The sequence below is a fragment of the Podarcis raffonei genome, chromosome 13 (assembly GCF_027172205.1).
Source record: "Podarcis raffonei isolate rPodRaf1 chromosome 13, rPodRaf1.pri, whole genome shotgun sequence".
In the NCBI taxonomy this organism is placed as follows: domain Eukaryota; kingdom Metazoa; phylum Chordata; class Lepidosauria; order Squamata; family Lacertidae; genus Podarcis; species Podarcis raffonei.
This window is the reverse complement of record NC_070614.1, coordinates 10,757,067-10,771,185: the sequence shown is the minus strand read 5'-3', so window position 1 is coordinate 10,771,185 and position 14,119 is coordinate 10,757,067. Positions and strand designations below refer to the sequence as shown.

Sequence of the window (14,119 nt, the reverse complement as noted above, 5' to 3'; positions counted from 1 at the left end):
CCTACCTGCTCCACGGTGGGCGGTCCAGCAAACAGTGCCTTGTAAGCAGAGGCAGCCACTGACAAGGCCCCTTTCACGAGGTCACCAGCGAGGCTGTTCCCATGGGTGTGCCTGCAGAGTTAAGTTGCAATTAAAGGACATAAAGAACAAAAGTAAAAGAACCGAGTGGGGTGTCTTAAATGGGGCACATGCTAGGGTTTGGCTTAACGGTAAGGAAAATGGGATGCACTGCTTGGGCCAAACCTTTCAGGAAAAGAGAATGCTAAAAGGGAGGATTTCTGTCTTCTGTGCCTGAGCCAAAATAAATAAATATAAATTCTGTACCAAGGAAACCATGATCCTGTCACTTGACCAACAATTGGCAATGTGTTATACCAAATAAGCCTACTGGTCCATCTAAAGGTAACGGTAGCCCTGACCGTTAGGTCCAGTCACAGAGGACGCTGGGGTTGCATGCTCATCTCGCTCTATAGGCCGAGGGAGCCGGCGTTTGTCCGCAGATAGCTTCTGGGTCATGTGGCCAGCATGACTAAGCCGCTTCTGGCGAACCAGAGCAGCGCACAGAAACACAGTTTACCTTCCCGCCGGAGCAGTACCTATTTATCTACTTGTACTCTGACATGCTTTCAAACTGCTAGGTGGGCAGGTGGTTCATCTAGATCGATATAATCTACAGTCATACCTCATGTTTCGTCTGCTTCAGGTTATGTGTTTTTGTGTTGCGTCCCACAGCAACCCGGAAGTACCAGAACAGGTTGCTTATGGGTTTCACCGCTCACGCAGAAGTGCTAAATCACACCGTGCACATGCACAGACACGGCTCTTCGGCTTGTGTCAGTTCCATGTTACGGACGGGCCTCCGGAACGGATCCCGTCCGTAACACAAGGTTCCACTGTACTTAGAATGGCAGCAGCTTTCCAACCCTGATACTCGAGCCTCTTTTACATGGAGATTCCACAGAATGAATACAATACAGAAACCTTGCTAAAGGTTTTATGTCTGGACGGAACAAGTGCCCAGGAACGCTTTGCATGCCAGATTAAAAATTCTAGAGAAAAGGGGTCGCGTATTAAATGAAAAGAAGTAATCGTCCTCTCTGAGATTTCACAAGGCATTTCCCATTCATTTTCAGGCCCATCCTAGCAGCCATATTAGCTAGAAGCTTGCCCCTTATTAAAAAAACAAAAACTATTGTGTTCAAGTTGCTGAATTCCCACTATGGGCCAAATTTTTATTTGTTAAATTTCAATCCTGCCTTTCTACCAAAATGGTGCTCAGGGGAGACTAACAATAATACAAATACAACAAAACAGCAATAAGATGCAAGGAAAGAAACAAGGCAGGTAAAACCAAGAAAGATAATCAGTTAATACTAACCTATTTGCTACTGGTACAAGTCCACTTATGAACAGCAGAAATCTCTCATAAAAATGTCACTGCCAGCCTACATACTTGCACAGTGCAGTTTGCAACTCAATGAGCACATCTTGCGAAGCATAAATTAAGTTTACACAGCTGTCAGTGGGTATTTTGGGTAGGAGTGGGAGGGGATCTCAAAGGCATACAGAAACAAACACTTATTTTTCAGTGAGAAATAGGACAGATGCCACTTGCCAACCAGATCGCAACAAAATCCCAGCCTGACCCATCTTCTGTTACCTGGAGAATTCTGGACATGTTGGTGTGCTATTTACACTCCCTGCAGACGGAGGTTCAGGAACATCTGCTCCTTGGACCACTACAAGAGAGATATTTGGGAGTGAGAGACGGAACTGGCAGGAAAGAACCAAATAGCGACTATCAGAGAAATTTAATGGGGAACAGCATTGCCCTTCATTGAATCTATTTAATGAAAGCAGCACCTTTCATTGATTTGCCACCACCCACCTTGAGGCTCTGGAAGAGGGTGGGCTGTAAAACTAATGATTTGAGTTAGGAGCAGTTGCTAACCAATTACCAGCCTGTAAATCATAGCACAGTACCTTCTCTGGTTTGGTCTGGAACCCACCAAGAGGCGTCTTCTCCAATGGGAACACTTGTTTCTTGGGAGGTGTTGTTTTGGGGAGGGGCCAGAGATCTATTGTTAAAAAATGGGGGAAAAGCAGGCATGTGGGACGGTGTAGTAGGCAGAAACTGTAGAAAAAGCACACCCACCAAGCCTGCACATTCAAGCCATTTCCCTAGTAACACACCCTTAGTTTCGCCTGCGTTTTGATTTTTGTGCTTTGGTTGGCTGGCACACTAGGCCCAAACTCAGCAGCCCACCCCTTTTTTATCTCCTTCTGAAGGTTGCTTATGACTACAGAGACAAAGAAGTCTTAGCACACTTTGGCTCCGGGCCCACTTGGTACCTTGCAGGCTGTGGTTCCAGGATCTGAGGGGTCAGAGGCACCTCGTCCAGGGTCTGCGAGGTGGTTAGCATGTCGTTGATACTGTGAGCTGAGGGTTGGTTCTCTCCCGCAGGGCTTGCCGAGGCCTCGGCCACTTTTTCCAAGCTAGGCTGAGAGAGTGCAGAACTGTACATGGACTCGCCTAGAGGGCGGCTGGTGTCAAAACACTCTGGGAGGATGATGATGTAATCCTCAGAGGAGGTAGAGGATGCTTGGCTACAGACTTCATCCTTGGCATCATCCTCTGTCTCTCCATCACTCAATTCCGCCCCGTCTTGCAGCAGGAGTTCCTCTAGGAGAAGCAGCAGAACAATTTGATTACAAAGACTACTGCAGCCCCTTTCTATTGATCCAACCCCCTGCAATGCAGGAATCTTTTCCTCAATGTAATTTGTTTTGTCCTATTGGGCACCATAAAACGAAGATATTCTCCACAAAAGCCTTTTCGTGCGGCTGAAAAACAATAAAAAGTACAGTCCTGTCGCCTATAGCTCACTTCCATAGATCAGCCTAAGCAATGCAGAGCTGCAAACAGAAGCTGGGAGAAATAAAATAATAATAACAACAACAACAGTAAAATAATACAGCATTCTAAAATCAATTCATTATAAAATTAGTTCAAATCAAATTGATGGCAATCATTGGGCTAGAGTTCTGTGAAGAATTACCAAAGGAGGGGGTCAGGCTGTGCCCTGGCCAAAGGCTTGGTGGAACAGCTCTGTCTTGAAAGATGTCAAGTCCCGCAGGGCCCTAGTCTCTTGTGACAGAGCGTTCCACCAGATCGGGGCCACAGCCGAAAAAGCCCTGGCTCTGGTTGAGGCCAGCCTAACCTCCCTGTGGCCTGGGACCTCCAAGATGTTTTTGTTTGAAAACAGTAAGGTCCTCTGTGGGACATACCAGGAGAGGCGGTCCTGTAGGTACGAGGGTCCTAGGCCGTATAGGGCTTTAAAGGTTAAAACCAGCACCTTAAACCCGATCCACGTTTAATGGAAGAGCTCTTAATCTTGGCTCCTAAGAAAGGCTTCACCACCCCCACTATCATGCTCTTCTTTGAACTTATTCTTGAGCGTGGGGATCTATTATAAGCTTTTTCCACCCATGGGGCAGAGAGACTGATACTTTCAGTCCTGGTCTCTCTTTCAAAGAAGCAAACTCTAGCCACTTCTCCTTACCAAACTCAGGTTCTTGGGCCACCTCTATGCCTTGATTCTTGGACTCTGGTTCCTGTAGTGTTGGAGAAGGAACATTCTCTATCCTAACAGGGTCCTTGGTTGGGCTGCAGTGGGCATTGTCCTGCAGTGCTTGCAGAGAACCTAAATCAACAAAAACACAGGAGCCGATCAAAATGCGAGATCGGCTTAAGCTTTTTCTATACATGTAATGTGCTCAGCAGGATGACAAATTAAACACTCACTCTGCAACGATTCCTTCCTCTGTGGGGGCCTGTGGTCAGGCGCAGCATCCAAGGTGAGAGAACGAATTACTGTTTCACAAACAAACTGGGTCCCACTCATGTCTTCCTCTCCTTCCTCGGAGTTAGCCGGATTCTCAGCCTTCCCTTTTCCTGCCTGGGCATCTGTAGGATGCAATGTTCTCATTAGCACTTGCCGCAAGTTTTAGAACTCAAGCAGCCCTAGAAGCTGGGGGCTTGATCTTCATCCTCAGTAACCAACCCAAATTATTATACAGAGACTTGAAACAATGGGAGCCCAATACAGATCAGATCACCAGATAATTGGGAAGATCCATTATTTCAAAATAACAAATGAAGGCAACTAAGAAAGGGCGCAATTTATTACTGGGTGCGGATTTCAGCATTCTAAGAATCTCAGCTTTCATTTTTTAAAAATACATATGCTTTTAGGACTTATGGAAGTGCTGAAATAGGCTTCAAATTGCTTGAGCCTGGTGAAATCTCAGAGACGCAAGACAGGCTAAGTAAGACCTTCTGGTTTGTCAGGGGATGAAGCGTAGCTTATTGTCCTTTCCTGTAACTAGAAGAAATGTAACACACCATTTCAGGCTTCAAATTTACATGTGCTCCCCCGCTCTCTTCCTGTATCTGGTCCCAGCCAGCCTTCTCCAGCAAGGAACTGTCATGGGGCAGCGGTGACATGCACCAAGTCATGTCTGGAAGAGCAATATGCCACCTGAAGGAACAGGAACCTGCTCCTGAGATTCCCAAAACTATTTTTGTGGACTGCCTCAAGTGCTGTGCAGGTGCAGGAACTCAAACCTGCCTGGAACTGTTCCAAATAGGCAGAAAGTGTTAGGGATTTCCTTTAATTACTTAGTGGCAAAAGAAATGCACTGCACATGCTCAGTACGGCAACACAGCTCAGATTTAAGCCAGAAGGGGTTACAAATTCATCGCCTTTGGGCGCCCATGATTCGACTGGCCGGCAGTCTCGGACAGAACTATAAAAACCCTAAATGGTATCTGCTCAGGCAAAGCAATAAGGGAGTCCAAGGCAAGCAAATGATGGCCCACAGGCAAGCCAAAATAGGGGTACAGTCCTCAGCACAGCTTCAAAGCAGCACAGACGACCTCAGATGCAGCTGTGGCAATACAAGAGGGAATTGTCAAGAGAATCTGCCCTGTCTTCAGAGGAGTTAGCGCCAGTTCCAGATTGGTGGAAGCTTGGGACCTATTAGCGAAAAGCTCTGAGTGGACCAGCCTCCTTTGCCTCTTCTCTACCACGGAAAGGGGCAGGTAACAAGCAAGAACCGCAAGGAGGAGGAGCAGCAGCAGGAGTCTCTGGGGACTGACAGAGGGGTCCCTACTGAAGCACAGGTCCCGACAGGTGCCCAACGATGTCAGCTCCTCCTCCTGGCCCTGGATGGAGTGCTAAACCAACATCTCTAGGGCAGACAGGGCAAGGATGTGCCTATCACAACTACCACCCACAGGCCTCCTGGGGTGGGGGTGATGCTTACCTCCAGGAGTGTTGTGTGGAACCTGCTCCAGTTCCTGCACTATGTTAATGTCCAACAGTTCAAAGGAGAGCAGGTCCTAGGAGGGAGGGAGGAAACAAAAGTATTCAAGTTAGGGGATAAAAAGAGAGCGACAGTCCATCTCCGTCCCTCTCTGCCACGCCTGGTCAGCTAGACACCAAGTTTTATTAAGTTCAAGAGAAAACAGCCTTGCCTCTCTGCAGAATCTTTGGTGTTGAAGGGCAGAACAAATGCAGAATCAGAAATTTTCTGTGAACCCTCCCTGCCTCCAAGCTTGGCTCGCACCTGACATTTTACCTGAGCTGTGAGCAGGTCGACTGACGGGATGTAGAACTCTCTAGCGCTGAGGATGCTCTTGAGCTTTGGTGGAGCAGCTCGGCCAGCCACACCTCCCGTCGTGGCACCATCAGCAGTTTGCAGAGCTTGCCCCTTGAACTTTGAGGGTCTTTCCTACAAGGAGAAAGAGAAACAGTGAAAGGACCACAGAGGTGACTCTTAAGGCGAGCAGCCTCATCCTAATTTAGCACAAGCAAAGACTCCATCTTTTTACTGTGCCATCAACATACATGAGTTTCTTGGGCACTTTGTTGCTTAAGCTTCCTGGCAAAAGGGGTGCAGTGAAAAAAAATAGAAAATGCTTAAGTATGGGCTGTGCCAAGAGACCAAAGGAATCACAGGGACTAACAACCTTCCTCTCAATTCTCTATAGCTGACTGCACAGAATGTTTGCAGGATCTTGTAAAATCCTGCTGGTGGAATAAATGCCATGTAGAAAGCAAGATACAGAGTGTTTGTTCTTTTCTCACCGAAAAAGATGCATCTTTCACATCTGTTCAATTGCATTCATGCTCCACTTAGGAACACGGGAAGCTGTCTAGCTACTGCAGTGCTGCCTACACAGGCAGGCATCAGCTCTTCAGGGTTTGCAATAGTAGCCATTCCCAGCCCCACTTGGAGGCAAGAGGAACAAAACCTTGTGGGCCCAGTGCACACCACTGTTATCTACTCTTTGCTCAAAGAGAGTGTTTTCTAATTCGATGAAGAAGGGAGACCAAGTAAAAGCAACACAGACACGTATACGTATGAACAGTTACTAAATGGATGTCACAAGCCTTATCTCTGCTGCTTGGGAGGCCCAACTTGCCATTGGCTAAACCGCTATGACATCACTGACTTGACTCAGACTTTCTAATCTTATTTTCCATATACAGTGGTACCTCGGGTTAAGAACTTAATTCATTCCAGAGGTCCCTTCTTAACTTGAAATGGTTCTTAACCTGAGGCGTGCTTTCGCTAATGGGGCCTCCTGCTGATTTCTGTTCTTATCATCGGGCAAAGTTCTTAACCTGGAGCAACCACTTCCTGGTTAGCAGAGTTTGTAACCCGAAGCATTAGTAACCTGAAGCGTCTGTAACCCGAGGTACCACTGTATTCAATAAGTATTTTCCACTCTTCTTTAAATATATGAAGCATGGAAGGAGAAGAAGGGAAGTCATTGGCTATTTTAAAGTTTGTAAAAGTTTAATTTGAAAATAGGGGAGGGGAATGGGGGTGCCTGGAGGCATGGTGGCTGAAGGAAGGTAGTTACATGAAAGTTTATGATGTACACAGTGGTACCTACATTATATTGCACCACATACTATTATTAGTGCAAATACAAATGACCCTTTCGGCAGTGATTTGTTGGCAATAATTCAAAAAGTCTTAAGAGGAAAGTGAGCTAATTTAGCCGAGGAACTTGAATAAACCTTGTTGCTGAAGGAAAGAGAGGGAAAATATATATGCAGAAAGCAGAGGAGCAGAGGCCTGAGGAGAAAGATCTAAGGGAAGGTGGTAAGCAGAAAGCAGAACTGGGGGGAAAACAACAACTTACACAGGCTCAGGGATATAAAATAAGGGCCTCACCTCTTTCTTACAATGGGAACTGCCCTTCTGGAAGAAACTGGACACCAGTTTGCTATTCTCTGGGCAGTCTGTGTTGCAGGAGGGGTCTACAACAATGCTGCACCAGATCCGGGGCCCAAACTGCTCCCCTCTGTGCGATAACCGCCAATGAGACGTGTAGGTTCCTTCCATTGGAGGAGCTACAAACTCCACAGAGACAACCCCCTCTTGCCCAGGCAGCAGGGAGGGCACAAGGACATCCTTCTTGTCCGAGGACACCAGAGTTAAGTTCCCCCACATGAATTTCAGCTGAAGGATGGAGACAGAGAAAAAAACAAAAGGCCATTAACTTCTTCCTCGTCCCAACCAAGCATGTGAAGGGAGCCTCATTCACCGCAAGTATCTTTTGGCAACAAAAAAGCTTTTTTTTTTAACCTAGCTAACCCCCAGAGTCTATTCTAAGGAATTAACTAGACAGCTTTGGAGACAAAAAATCCTAAAGGCTAGCAAACAAAGGTGGCAGAGGGACTAAGACTGTTCCCATATTGTTTTGGGTTAACCTGGTGGGCAGATATCTTTTAAAATATTGGTGTCCCAACCTAGGGCAGGTTAAGTTTGGAACGAGTTCAGAAGCAATGTGTGCGCTGTGGGGCACAGTTAGAGCAATTTTATCTGACAGACACATGGTCTCCTACTGCGCCTTCCACACAAAAAAGCAAAAAATCTGCTTGTCAATGCTTTCACTGTGTTTCTTAAATCAAAGCTGTGGCTTTGGATTTGCTCAGCAGCAAAAATGAACGACTACGGCAAGGATGGGAAAACTGTAGCTGTTAGGCTAGAATTCCCTCCAGCCCCAGCCATCATGGCCAATTGTCACGGATGATAGGAGTTGTAGTCCAGCAACATCGGGGGGAGGTGATGGACAAAGGTTCCCCAGCCCTGAACACAAAGGAACTTTGGGCTTTGCAACTTTAGGGGTCTGGCCAATGCCCCATGTTGGTTGTTGGCTGGCTGAGAATCTAAACCAACTCCTCACCCAAATAATTTACAGGCGGTGATAGGCAAAGGATGGCAACAGGGCTCTGTACTGAAGCCTGTGAAATAATAAGAAAGCAGTACAGTGGACCCTCGGGTTACGCGACCTTTGGGTTACGTAACTTTCGGGTTGCGAAGGCGGCAAACCCGGAAGCGTATACTTCCAGGTTTCGCTGCGTGCGCATGCACAGAAGCACTCTATGCGCCGCGTGCATGCGCAGAAGCGGTGCCTCATGTTGCCGACTTTTCGGGGTACGTACGGACCCCTGGAATGAATTAAGTTCGTATCCGGAGGGTCCACTGTATCTTGTGCTTCTGCAGGGTGTCTTTCTGTTGCTGCTGAGTAACCAAAAACAGCACCTACATATCTGGGCTGAAGAAAATGTGGGGACTAGGGCATCGCTTGCAGGGAGATCTCAGCTCCAGCACATACCTTAAGCACTGGAACGCACCTTAGTGTCAGAGCTCCACTCCATGTTGCCAGTGTTCCTCATGCGCCAATGCTTGATGAAGGTCGTCCTTGGGTGCAGGCGAGTTCCGTCAGGAAGATTCTCATCCACAAAGGCAGCGCTAAGCGTTGGGACAATGACTGGACAGCCCTGGAGGGGACTGCAAAGAGAGGGGAAAGTCAGTACAGTTGCTGATCTCAAGCTGAGAGAAGGAAAGTTCACTCCCTCCGCTTATGGGAGGCAGATCTAAAGCTTAAAGGATCTGCATTTAACAGAAGTTCTAAGCTGCAATCTACCGCTGACTCTCCCAAGCAGAGTGTTCTTGAGAAGTAGGTCTAAGAAGGGACTGGGGATCTTGAACAAAGGATCCTCAGCAGCCCAACTTATAAATACCGGGGGGCGCTATCCAATGTATCTGCTCCACAAGTGCAAGCAACTCGTGCTAGTAGAATGTACCGTATTTTTCGCTCCGTAAGACGCACCGTTTTCCTCCTAAAAAGTAAGGGGAAATGTCTGTGCGTCTTATGGAGTGAATGCACTGGGCGGCAGAGGGATCCCTCGGCTACCGCTGCAGTCGCGAGCTGAGGGATGCCTCCGCAGCCGGAGCCATGGCTCCCATCCGTCGCTCGCTGTGAAGCCAGCCAGAGCAAGAGCCGCTGCACAGCTATCATTCTTGCTCTGCTGGCTTCAGTGAGAGCAATAGCTGCACAGCTTGCTCTGCTGGCTTCACAGCGAAGCGGGAGGAGGGACAGATGGGAGCAAGCAAAGCGAGAGCCGCTTACATGGCTTCTCTCCTGCTTTGCGCAGCTCTCACTTTGCTTGCCCATCCCTCCTCCCGCCTCGCTGTAAAGCAAGCAAAGCACCTGTCCCAGTGTCTCCTCCTCCGCCTCTTCTTGCTCCAGCGTCGCAGCGCTTTACAGCGAGGCAGGAGGAGGGATGGGCAAGCAAAGTGAGAGCTGCGCAAAGCGGGAGAGAAGCCATGTAAGCAGCTCTCGCTTTGCTTCCTTTAAAGCAAGAAAAGCGAGTGTCGCTTACATGCTCTGCGCAGAATTTTTTTTTCTTGCTTTCCCCCTCTAAAAACTAGGTGCGTCTTATGGAGCGAAAAATACAGTAGCTTTACCCTCCTCTCTGCTGTAGCCCCATGAGTGCCTTGAAGATCAGCTCCAAGAGACTGGGGCGGGGGGTTGGGGGAAGGAGAGGAAACAGAAACACCACTGTGCTAGCAGAACTCTGCTGGCGCTGCTTTGCATATAACCCCAGGGTTCAGGGAGTCAAATAAGTTACAAGTGCTGGAAACATTGCAGAGATTCACAATAGCCCATAGCTTGGCTAGGGCGCAGCATCCCCTAGAAGTGCTCCAAACCTGCAGATAAAATTGCCTCCCCCATGTGGCCCAGTCCTCAGATTGCTTACAGAAGTGTATTGGGCTGCAGGCTCTCTGATTTGGCAGCCGTCAAGCCAGCATTTTCCAGAGCATGGACAGAGTTCCACAGATGGATCTTCCGGTGCAGCTTCAGCTGCTTCTTGAGTTCCCGCACCTCAGCTTTGCGCTGCTTCTTCTCTGCTCGCAAGCGCTGCTTCTCCGCCTTCAGAAAGCGCTTGTCCATCTGTTTCTGAAGCCTGCGCAGGTCAAAAGCGGAGACGGGTTTGCTTACAGGAGCATCTGCACACCTAAAGCCAGACCCAGGCTGTTTTTTGGGGGGCAGGCGGTGGCTGTCAAGGCCATTTCCTTCAGCTGGGCTGAACGTCACATCCAAAAGTCCCTCAGGGGCCAGTGGGGCATCTCATTACAAATGGGGACATGAAAATTCTATGCAAAGGGTAACGAACCTGTGGCCCTTGAGATGTTTGTAGGACTTCAACTCCCAGCAGCCCCAGCCAGCAAGGCCAGTGGTTTAGAACAATGAGAGTTGGGAGTCCAATAATCTCTGGAGGGCTACAGGTTTACCATGCCTGCTCTACACAGTAGGCTCCCAGGTGCCTACTGGACAGAGGAAGAGAAAGAGCTGCTGGGCCTCTCCAATCACTCTGTTGTAATATCAGCTCCATCAGGCTCCTACCCTCAAATGTCTTCCATTAGAAGCCATTTCATCAGGAAATACGGGAAGACAAAGCAATGTTTAGTTCCCTCTCTCAGTTAAAAATATTTCAATTCCAGCTGATTGTTCATCCTCCTGCCTCCCTATTCCTTTTGTGCTGGGCAGTTTGGACTGCAAGTCTGAAGACAGGGATTGTCTTTGTCACTGACATTTCTAAGTTGCTCTGGGAGCCTTAAAAAAAACCCCCCAACAACATTGCATTCCTTGCATATTGTACACAGGTAGGCAAAAGAAGCTTGAAGTCAGAAAGCCACAGAACACAGGATGCCAGGTGGAAACTGAAATTTACATACTGATTGAACTTAGAACCAAATCCTTTTCTGCAGGCCTCTGGGTATCCCTCTATTGCTTTTCTTAATTGTGTGCTTATCCACTACCAGCACACACCTCAAATATATAGGCAGATCCAAGGTGACTCACAGTTTTCAGAGCATGGGCTACTTACCTGGCTTGTTCCAGAGTGGCAAAGCGAGGAGCGAACTGCCCAAGATTATACGTCTCTGAGATACACAATACTGGCTTCCTCAGCTTCAAAAGTACATGGTTAGGGTCGTGGGCATATGTCCCCGTTTCACACGATTCACAGATGCTATAGGATGGGCACACACTGTCAAGAGAGGAAAGGCTATGAGATACCCTACAGCTTTTTCATCTTTTACTAACTGAGCTGGTTAAATCAATTTGTGTTCAGATGTGATTACAAATGTGAGAAAAGACTGAAATAAAACAAAAGCAATTTTAATTCTGTTAGCATGCAGGCTAAAAGATTTCACTTCTCATAAAACGTTATCTTGCTTGTGAGCTATTCCACCATCCTTCCCGCCCCCAATTGACTGAGCTTTTGCATTGCCATGACATGTTCACAAACATTCTAACGGCTTAGTGTGAAGGTGCCAGCGACTGGATTCTGAAAACACTGCACCTTTTGAAAGGGAACTGAAATATAAGTTTGGATATGAGGCTTGCGGCTGGGAAATTGAATGGGTAAAGGACCCAGAAAGTTGAAGAGAAATTGACCCCTGAAGGATAACCAGTTTTACTACCAGACGATGGTGGTGGAGGTAAACAGCAAAGCTCTTGTCTTTTAGTAGCCCTGCAGCTGAGCTCTGTTGTCATCTACATCTCCCTTTCACGGTTGCCAAAATGAAGAAGCATCAAGAAGAGACAGACATCAGTAAGAGAATTCCTCAACTTGCTGATGTAGCTTGATTTGCCTTTCTTAATGCAGATTTTTTTTTAAAGTATAAAAAAACCAAGAAAGGCAAACAGGTGAAGACAACAAAATTTTAAAAAGGGCAGAAGTGCCAGTGAAAAGGGGGATTTAAAGGTCACTGGATTCCCCTCCCAATCCATAGAACATGCTTCCAATATTTATCTTGGATAATTTGGTCATAAGGAATAGAACTCTGACTTTTTACATAACTACACACACACACCCTCCCTCGCTTTCCCCTTGGAGTCTCTGGGTGCCAAATTCGGACATTCTGGACACAAAGAACCAACACAGCTGTACGATTTGCATTTTCACCCTTCTGCCCATGACCTACCTGCACTGGTAGCGAATACCCACGATAGAGGCCTGACAGTTACTGCAGGAGAGAAGCCAGTCAAAGGGGTTTCCTTGCACAGAGGGGCTCGCAGGGGCGTGGGGCGTGGCGCTGCTCAAGGAGCTGGGGAGCTGGCCAGAAAGGAGGAGTTTCTCGCTCAGCTTCTGTTCAAGCATTTCAACAGTCTCTTGAACCACTTGCTCCCGGAACTGGAAAGGGGAAGAGGTGCGCCATAAGCAAAGTCTCCTAGATTTTCTCTAAAAGGTACATCTGCTCTGCTCCCGTCCCAGAACTGGTGCATGCAGAGATACATTAGGATTGGGAAGCAATACGTAGGTTGATGACAACAAAATAGTATTGGCCACAAACACGTACAGTGGTACCTCGGGTTAAGTACTTAATTCGTTCTAGAGGTCCGTACTTAACCTGAAACTGTTCTTAACCTGAAGCACCACTTTAGCTAATGGGGCCTCCTACTGCCACGCCGCCGGAGCATGATTTCTATTCTCATCCTGAAGCAAAGTTCTTAACCCAAGGTACTATTTCTGGGTTAGCGGAGTCTGTAACCTGAAGCGTATGTAACCTGAAGCGCATGTAACCCGAGGTACCACTGTACATTGTTATGGAACCCAGGACAATCACCATATCTGTATGTTTTTGATTACCATATGCACTCCTTCACCCATTACAACACTTAAGATCAACTAAGTGCCCTCTTAACAATATGAGCCAAGCATTGGATATTTATCCAGACTGCAATTTGATGTCGTGTGGTGTCAAATTTCAACTTGCGGGCCAAGCTCCATTATGTTAAGGAAGCACAAGTGTGTGTTTGCGTGTGGAAATCGGTGGTTCTCATGGTCTGCTTGAGAAACCCTCCAGTGACCCCTTCCCCAAGGTCTGAAAAGACAAATAGAAATCTAAGAGGGGAGAGGCACTCACCCTTTCCAAATAGCTGGTGAACCACTCAGGAGGGGCCTCTCTGGGATGCTGCTCACTCTGGGGAGACAAAAAGGGGGGAGGGAATGCAGCCACACAACTTCCTTGTACACAGTTCATAATTAACTTGAGACTGAGCAAACAGCGACACGCATTCTTTGGAGCAGGACAGAGTGTTTTTCCTCCAAAAGAAAGATGAACACCAACTTCCCGCTAGGAACAGGAGTTTCGTTCTTCTGGCAAAGCGGAATGTAAGCAGCACCTTTCTACTTGTGGAGAGCAGTTCCTGAGCATCTGTCTCGTGTGTTCAGTTGCCTTAGCCGTGGAAAAGCCAGAGGCAAGCAAGCATCTCCCACTACTTCTCAACAGCACAGCTTTGAGTTTACAAAAAGCAGAATATCTGCTTGCCACTGCTGGCGAGGGTGTAATGTGGAGCTGTGTTATAACTATCTGTTGGAAGTGCATAACATGTTTGTCAGCGCTGCCCAAGGTCCCAGCTCACACAAGACCAACGCTGCTTCTTTCTTTAGTATAAAAGTCTTTATTGAAGTTCAGTTTCACTTCCACACGCGCAGCGTGCAACGCTACGTCTGTACCTTAGACCGCCGAAGCTCCATCTGAATCTCCTCCCCCCTGACACCAGTTTAAGATTCTAGCCTTACTCCACCTCTTCCTCTGTTCCTTCCTTCTCTGGGTCCTCCTGCTAGTCGGAGTCTCACTCTTCCTAGACTCCTCTGACGCTGAGTCCCCTGACTCTTCCCCCTCCCTCCTTCGGGCTTTTGGACCTGGCTCCCAATCCGGGTCTTCTGCTGTCCCGCGC

General features: G+C 47.7%; 1 protein-coding gene across 1 annotated transcript in view; it reads right to left on the bottom strand.

Moving 5' to 3' along the window:
• The window catches only part of NBR1 (NBR1 autophagy cargo receptor), a 28,515-nt gene that overhangs the window by 3,727 nt on the left and 10,669 nt on the right, over positions 1–14,119 (bottom strand). The window contains exons 7-20 of the mRNA XM_053361919.1: positions 13,303–13,359; positions 12,361–12,569; positions 11,259–11,420; positions 10,128–10,334; positions 8,718–8,874; positions 7,252–7,539; positions 5,644–5,796; positions 5,329–5,404; positions 3,806–3,967; positions 3,564–3,704; positions 2,353–2,683; positions 1,984–2,078; positions 1,661–1,739; positions 6–111 (exon numbers count right to left, since the gene is read on the bottom strand). Of these exons, the coding sequence (XP_053217894.1) occupies positions 6–111; positions 1,661–1,739; positions 1,984–2,078; positions 2,353–2,683; positions 3,564–3,704; positions 3,806–3,967; positions 5,329–5,404; positions 5,644–5,796; positions 7,252–7,539; positions 8,718–8,874; positions 10,128–10,334; positions 11,259–11,420; positions 12,361–12,569; positions 13,303–13,359 (2,223 nt within the window). The remainder of the gene's footprint in view (positions 1–5; positions 112–1,660; positions 1,740–1,983; positions 2,079–2,352; positions 2,684–3,563; positions 3,705–3,805; positions 3,968–5,328; positions 5,405–5,643; positions 5,797–7,251; positions 7,540–8,717; positions 8,875–10,127; positions 10,335–11,258; positions 11,421–12,360; positions 12,570–13,302; positions 13,360–14,119) is intronic.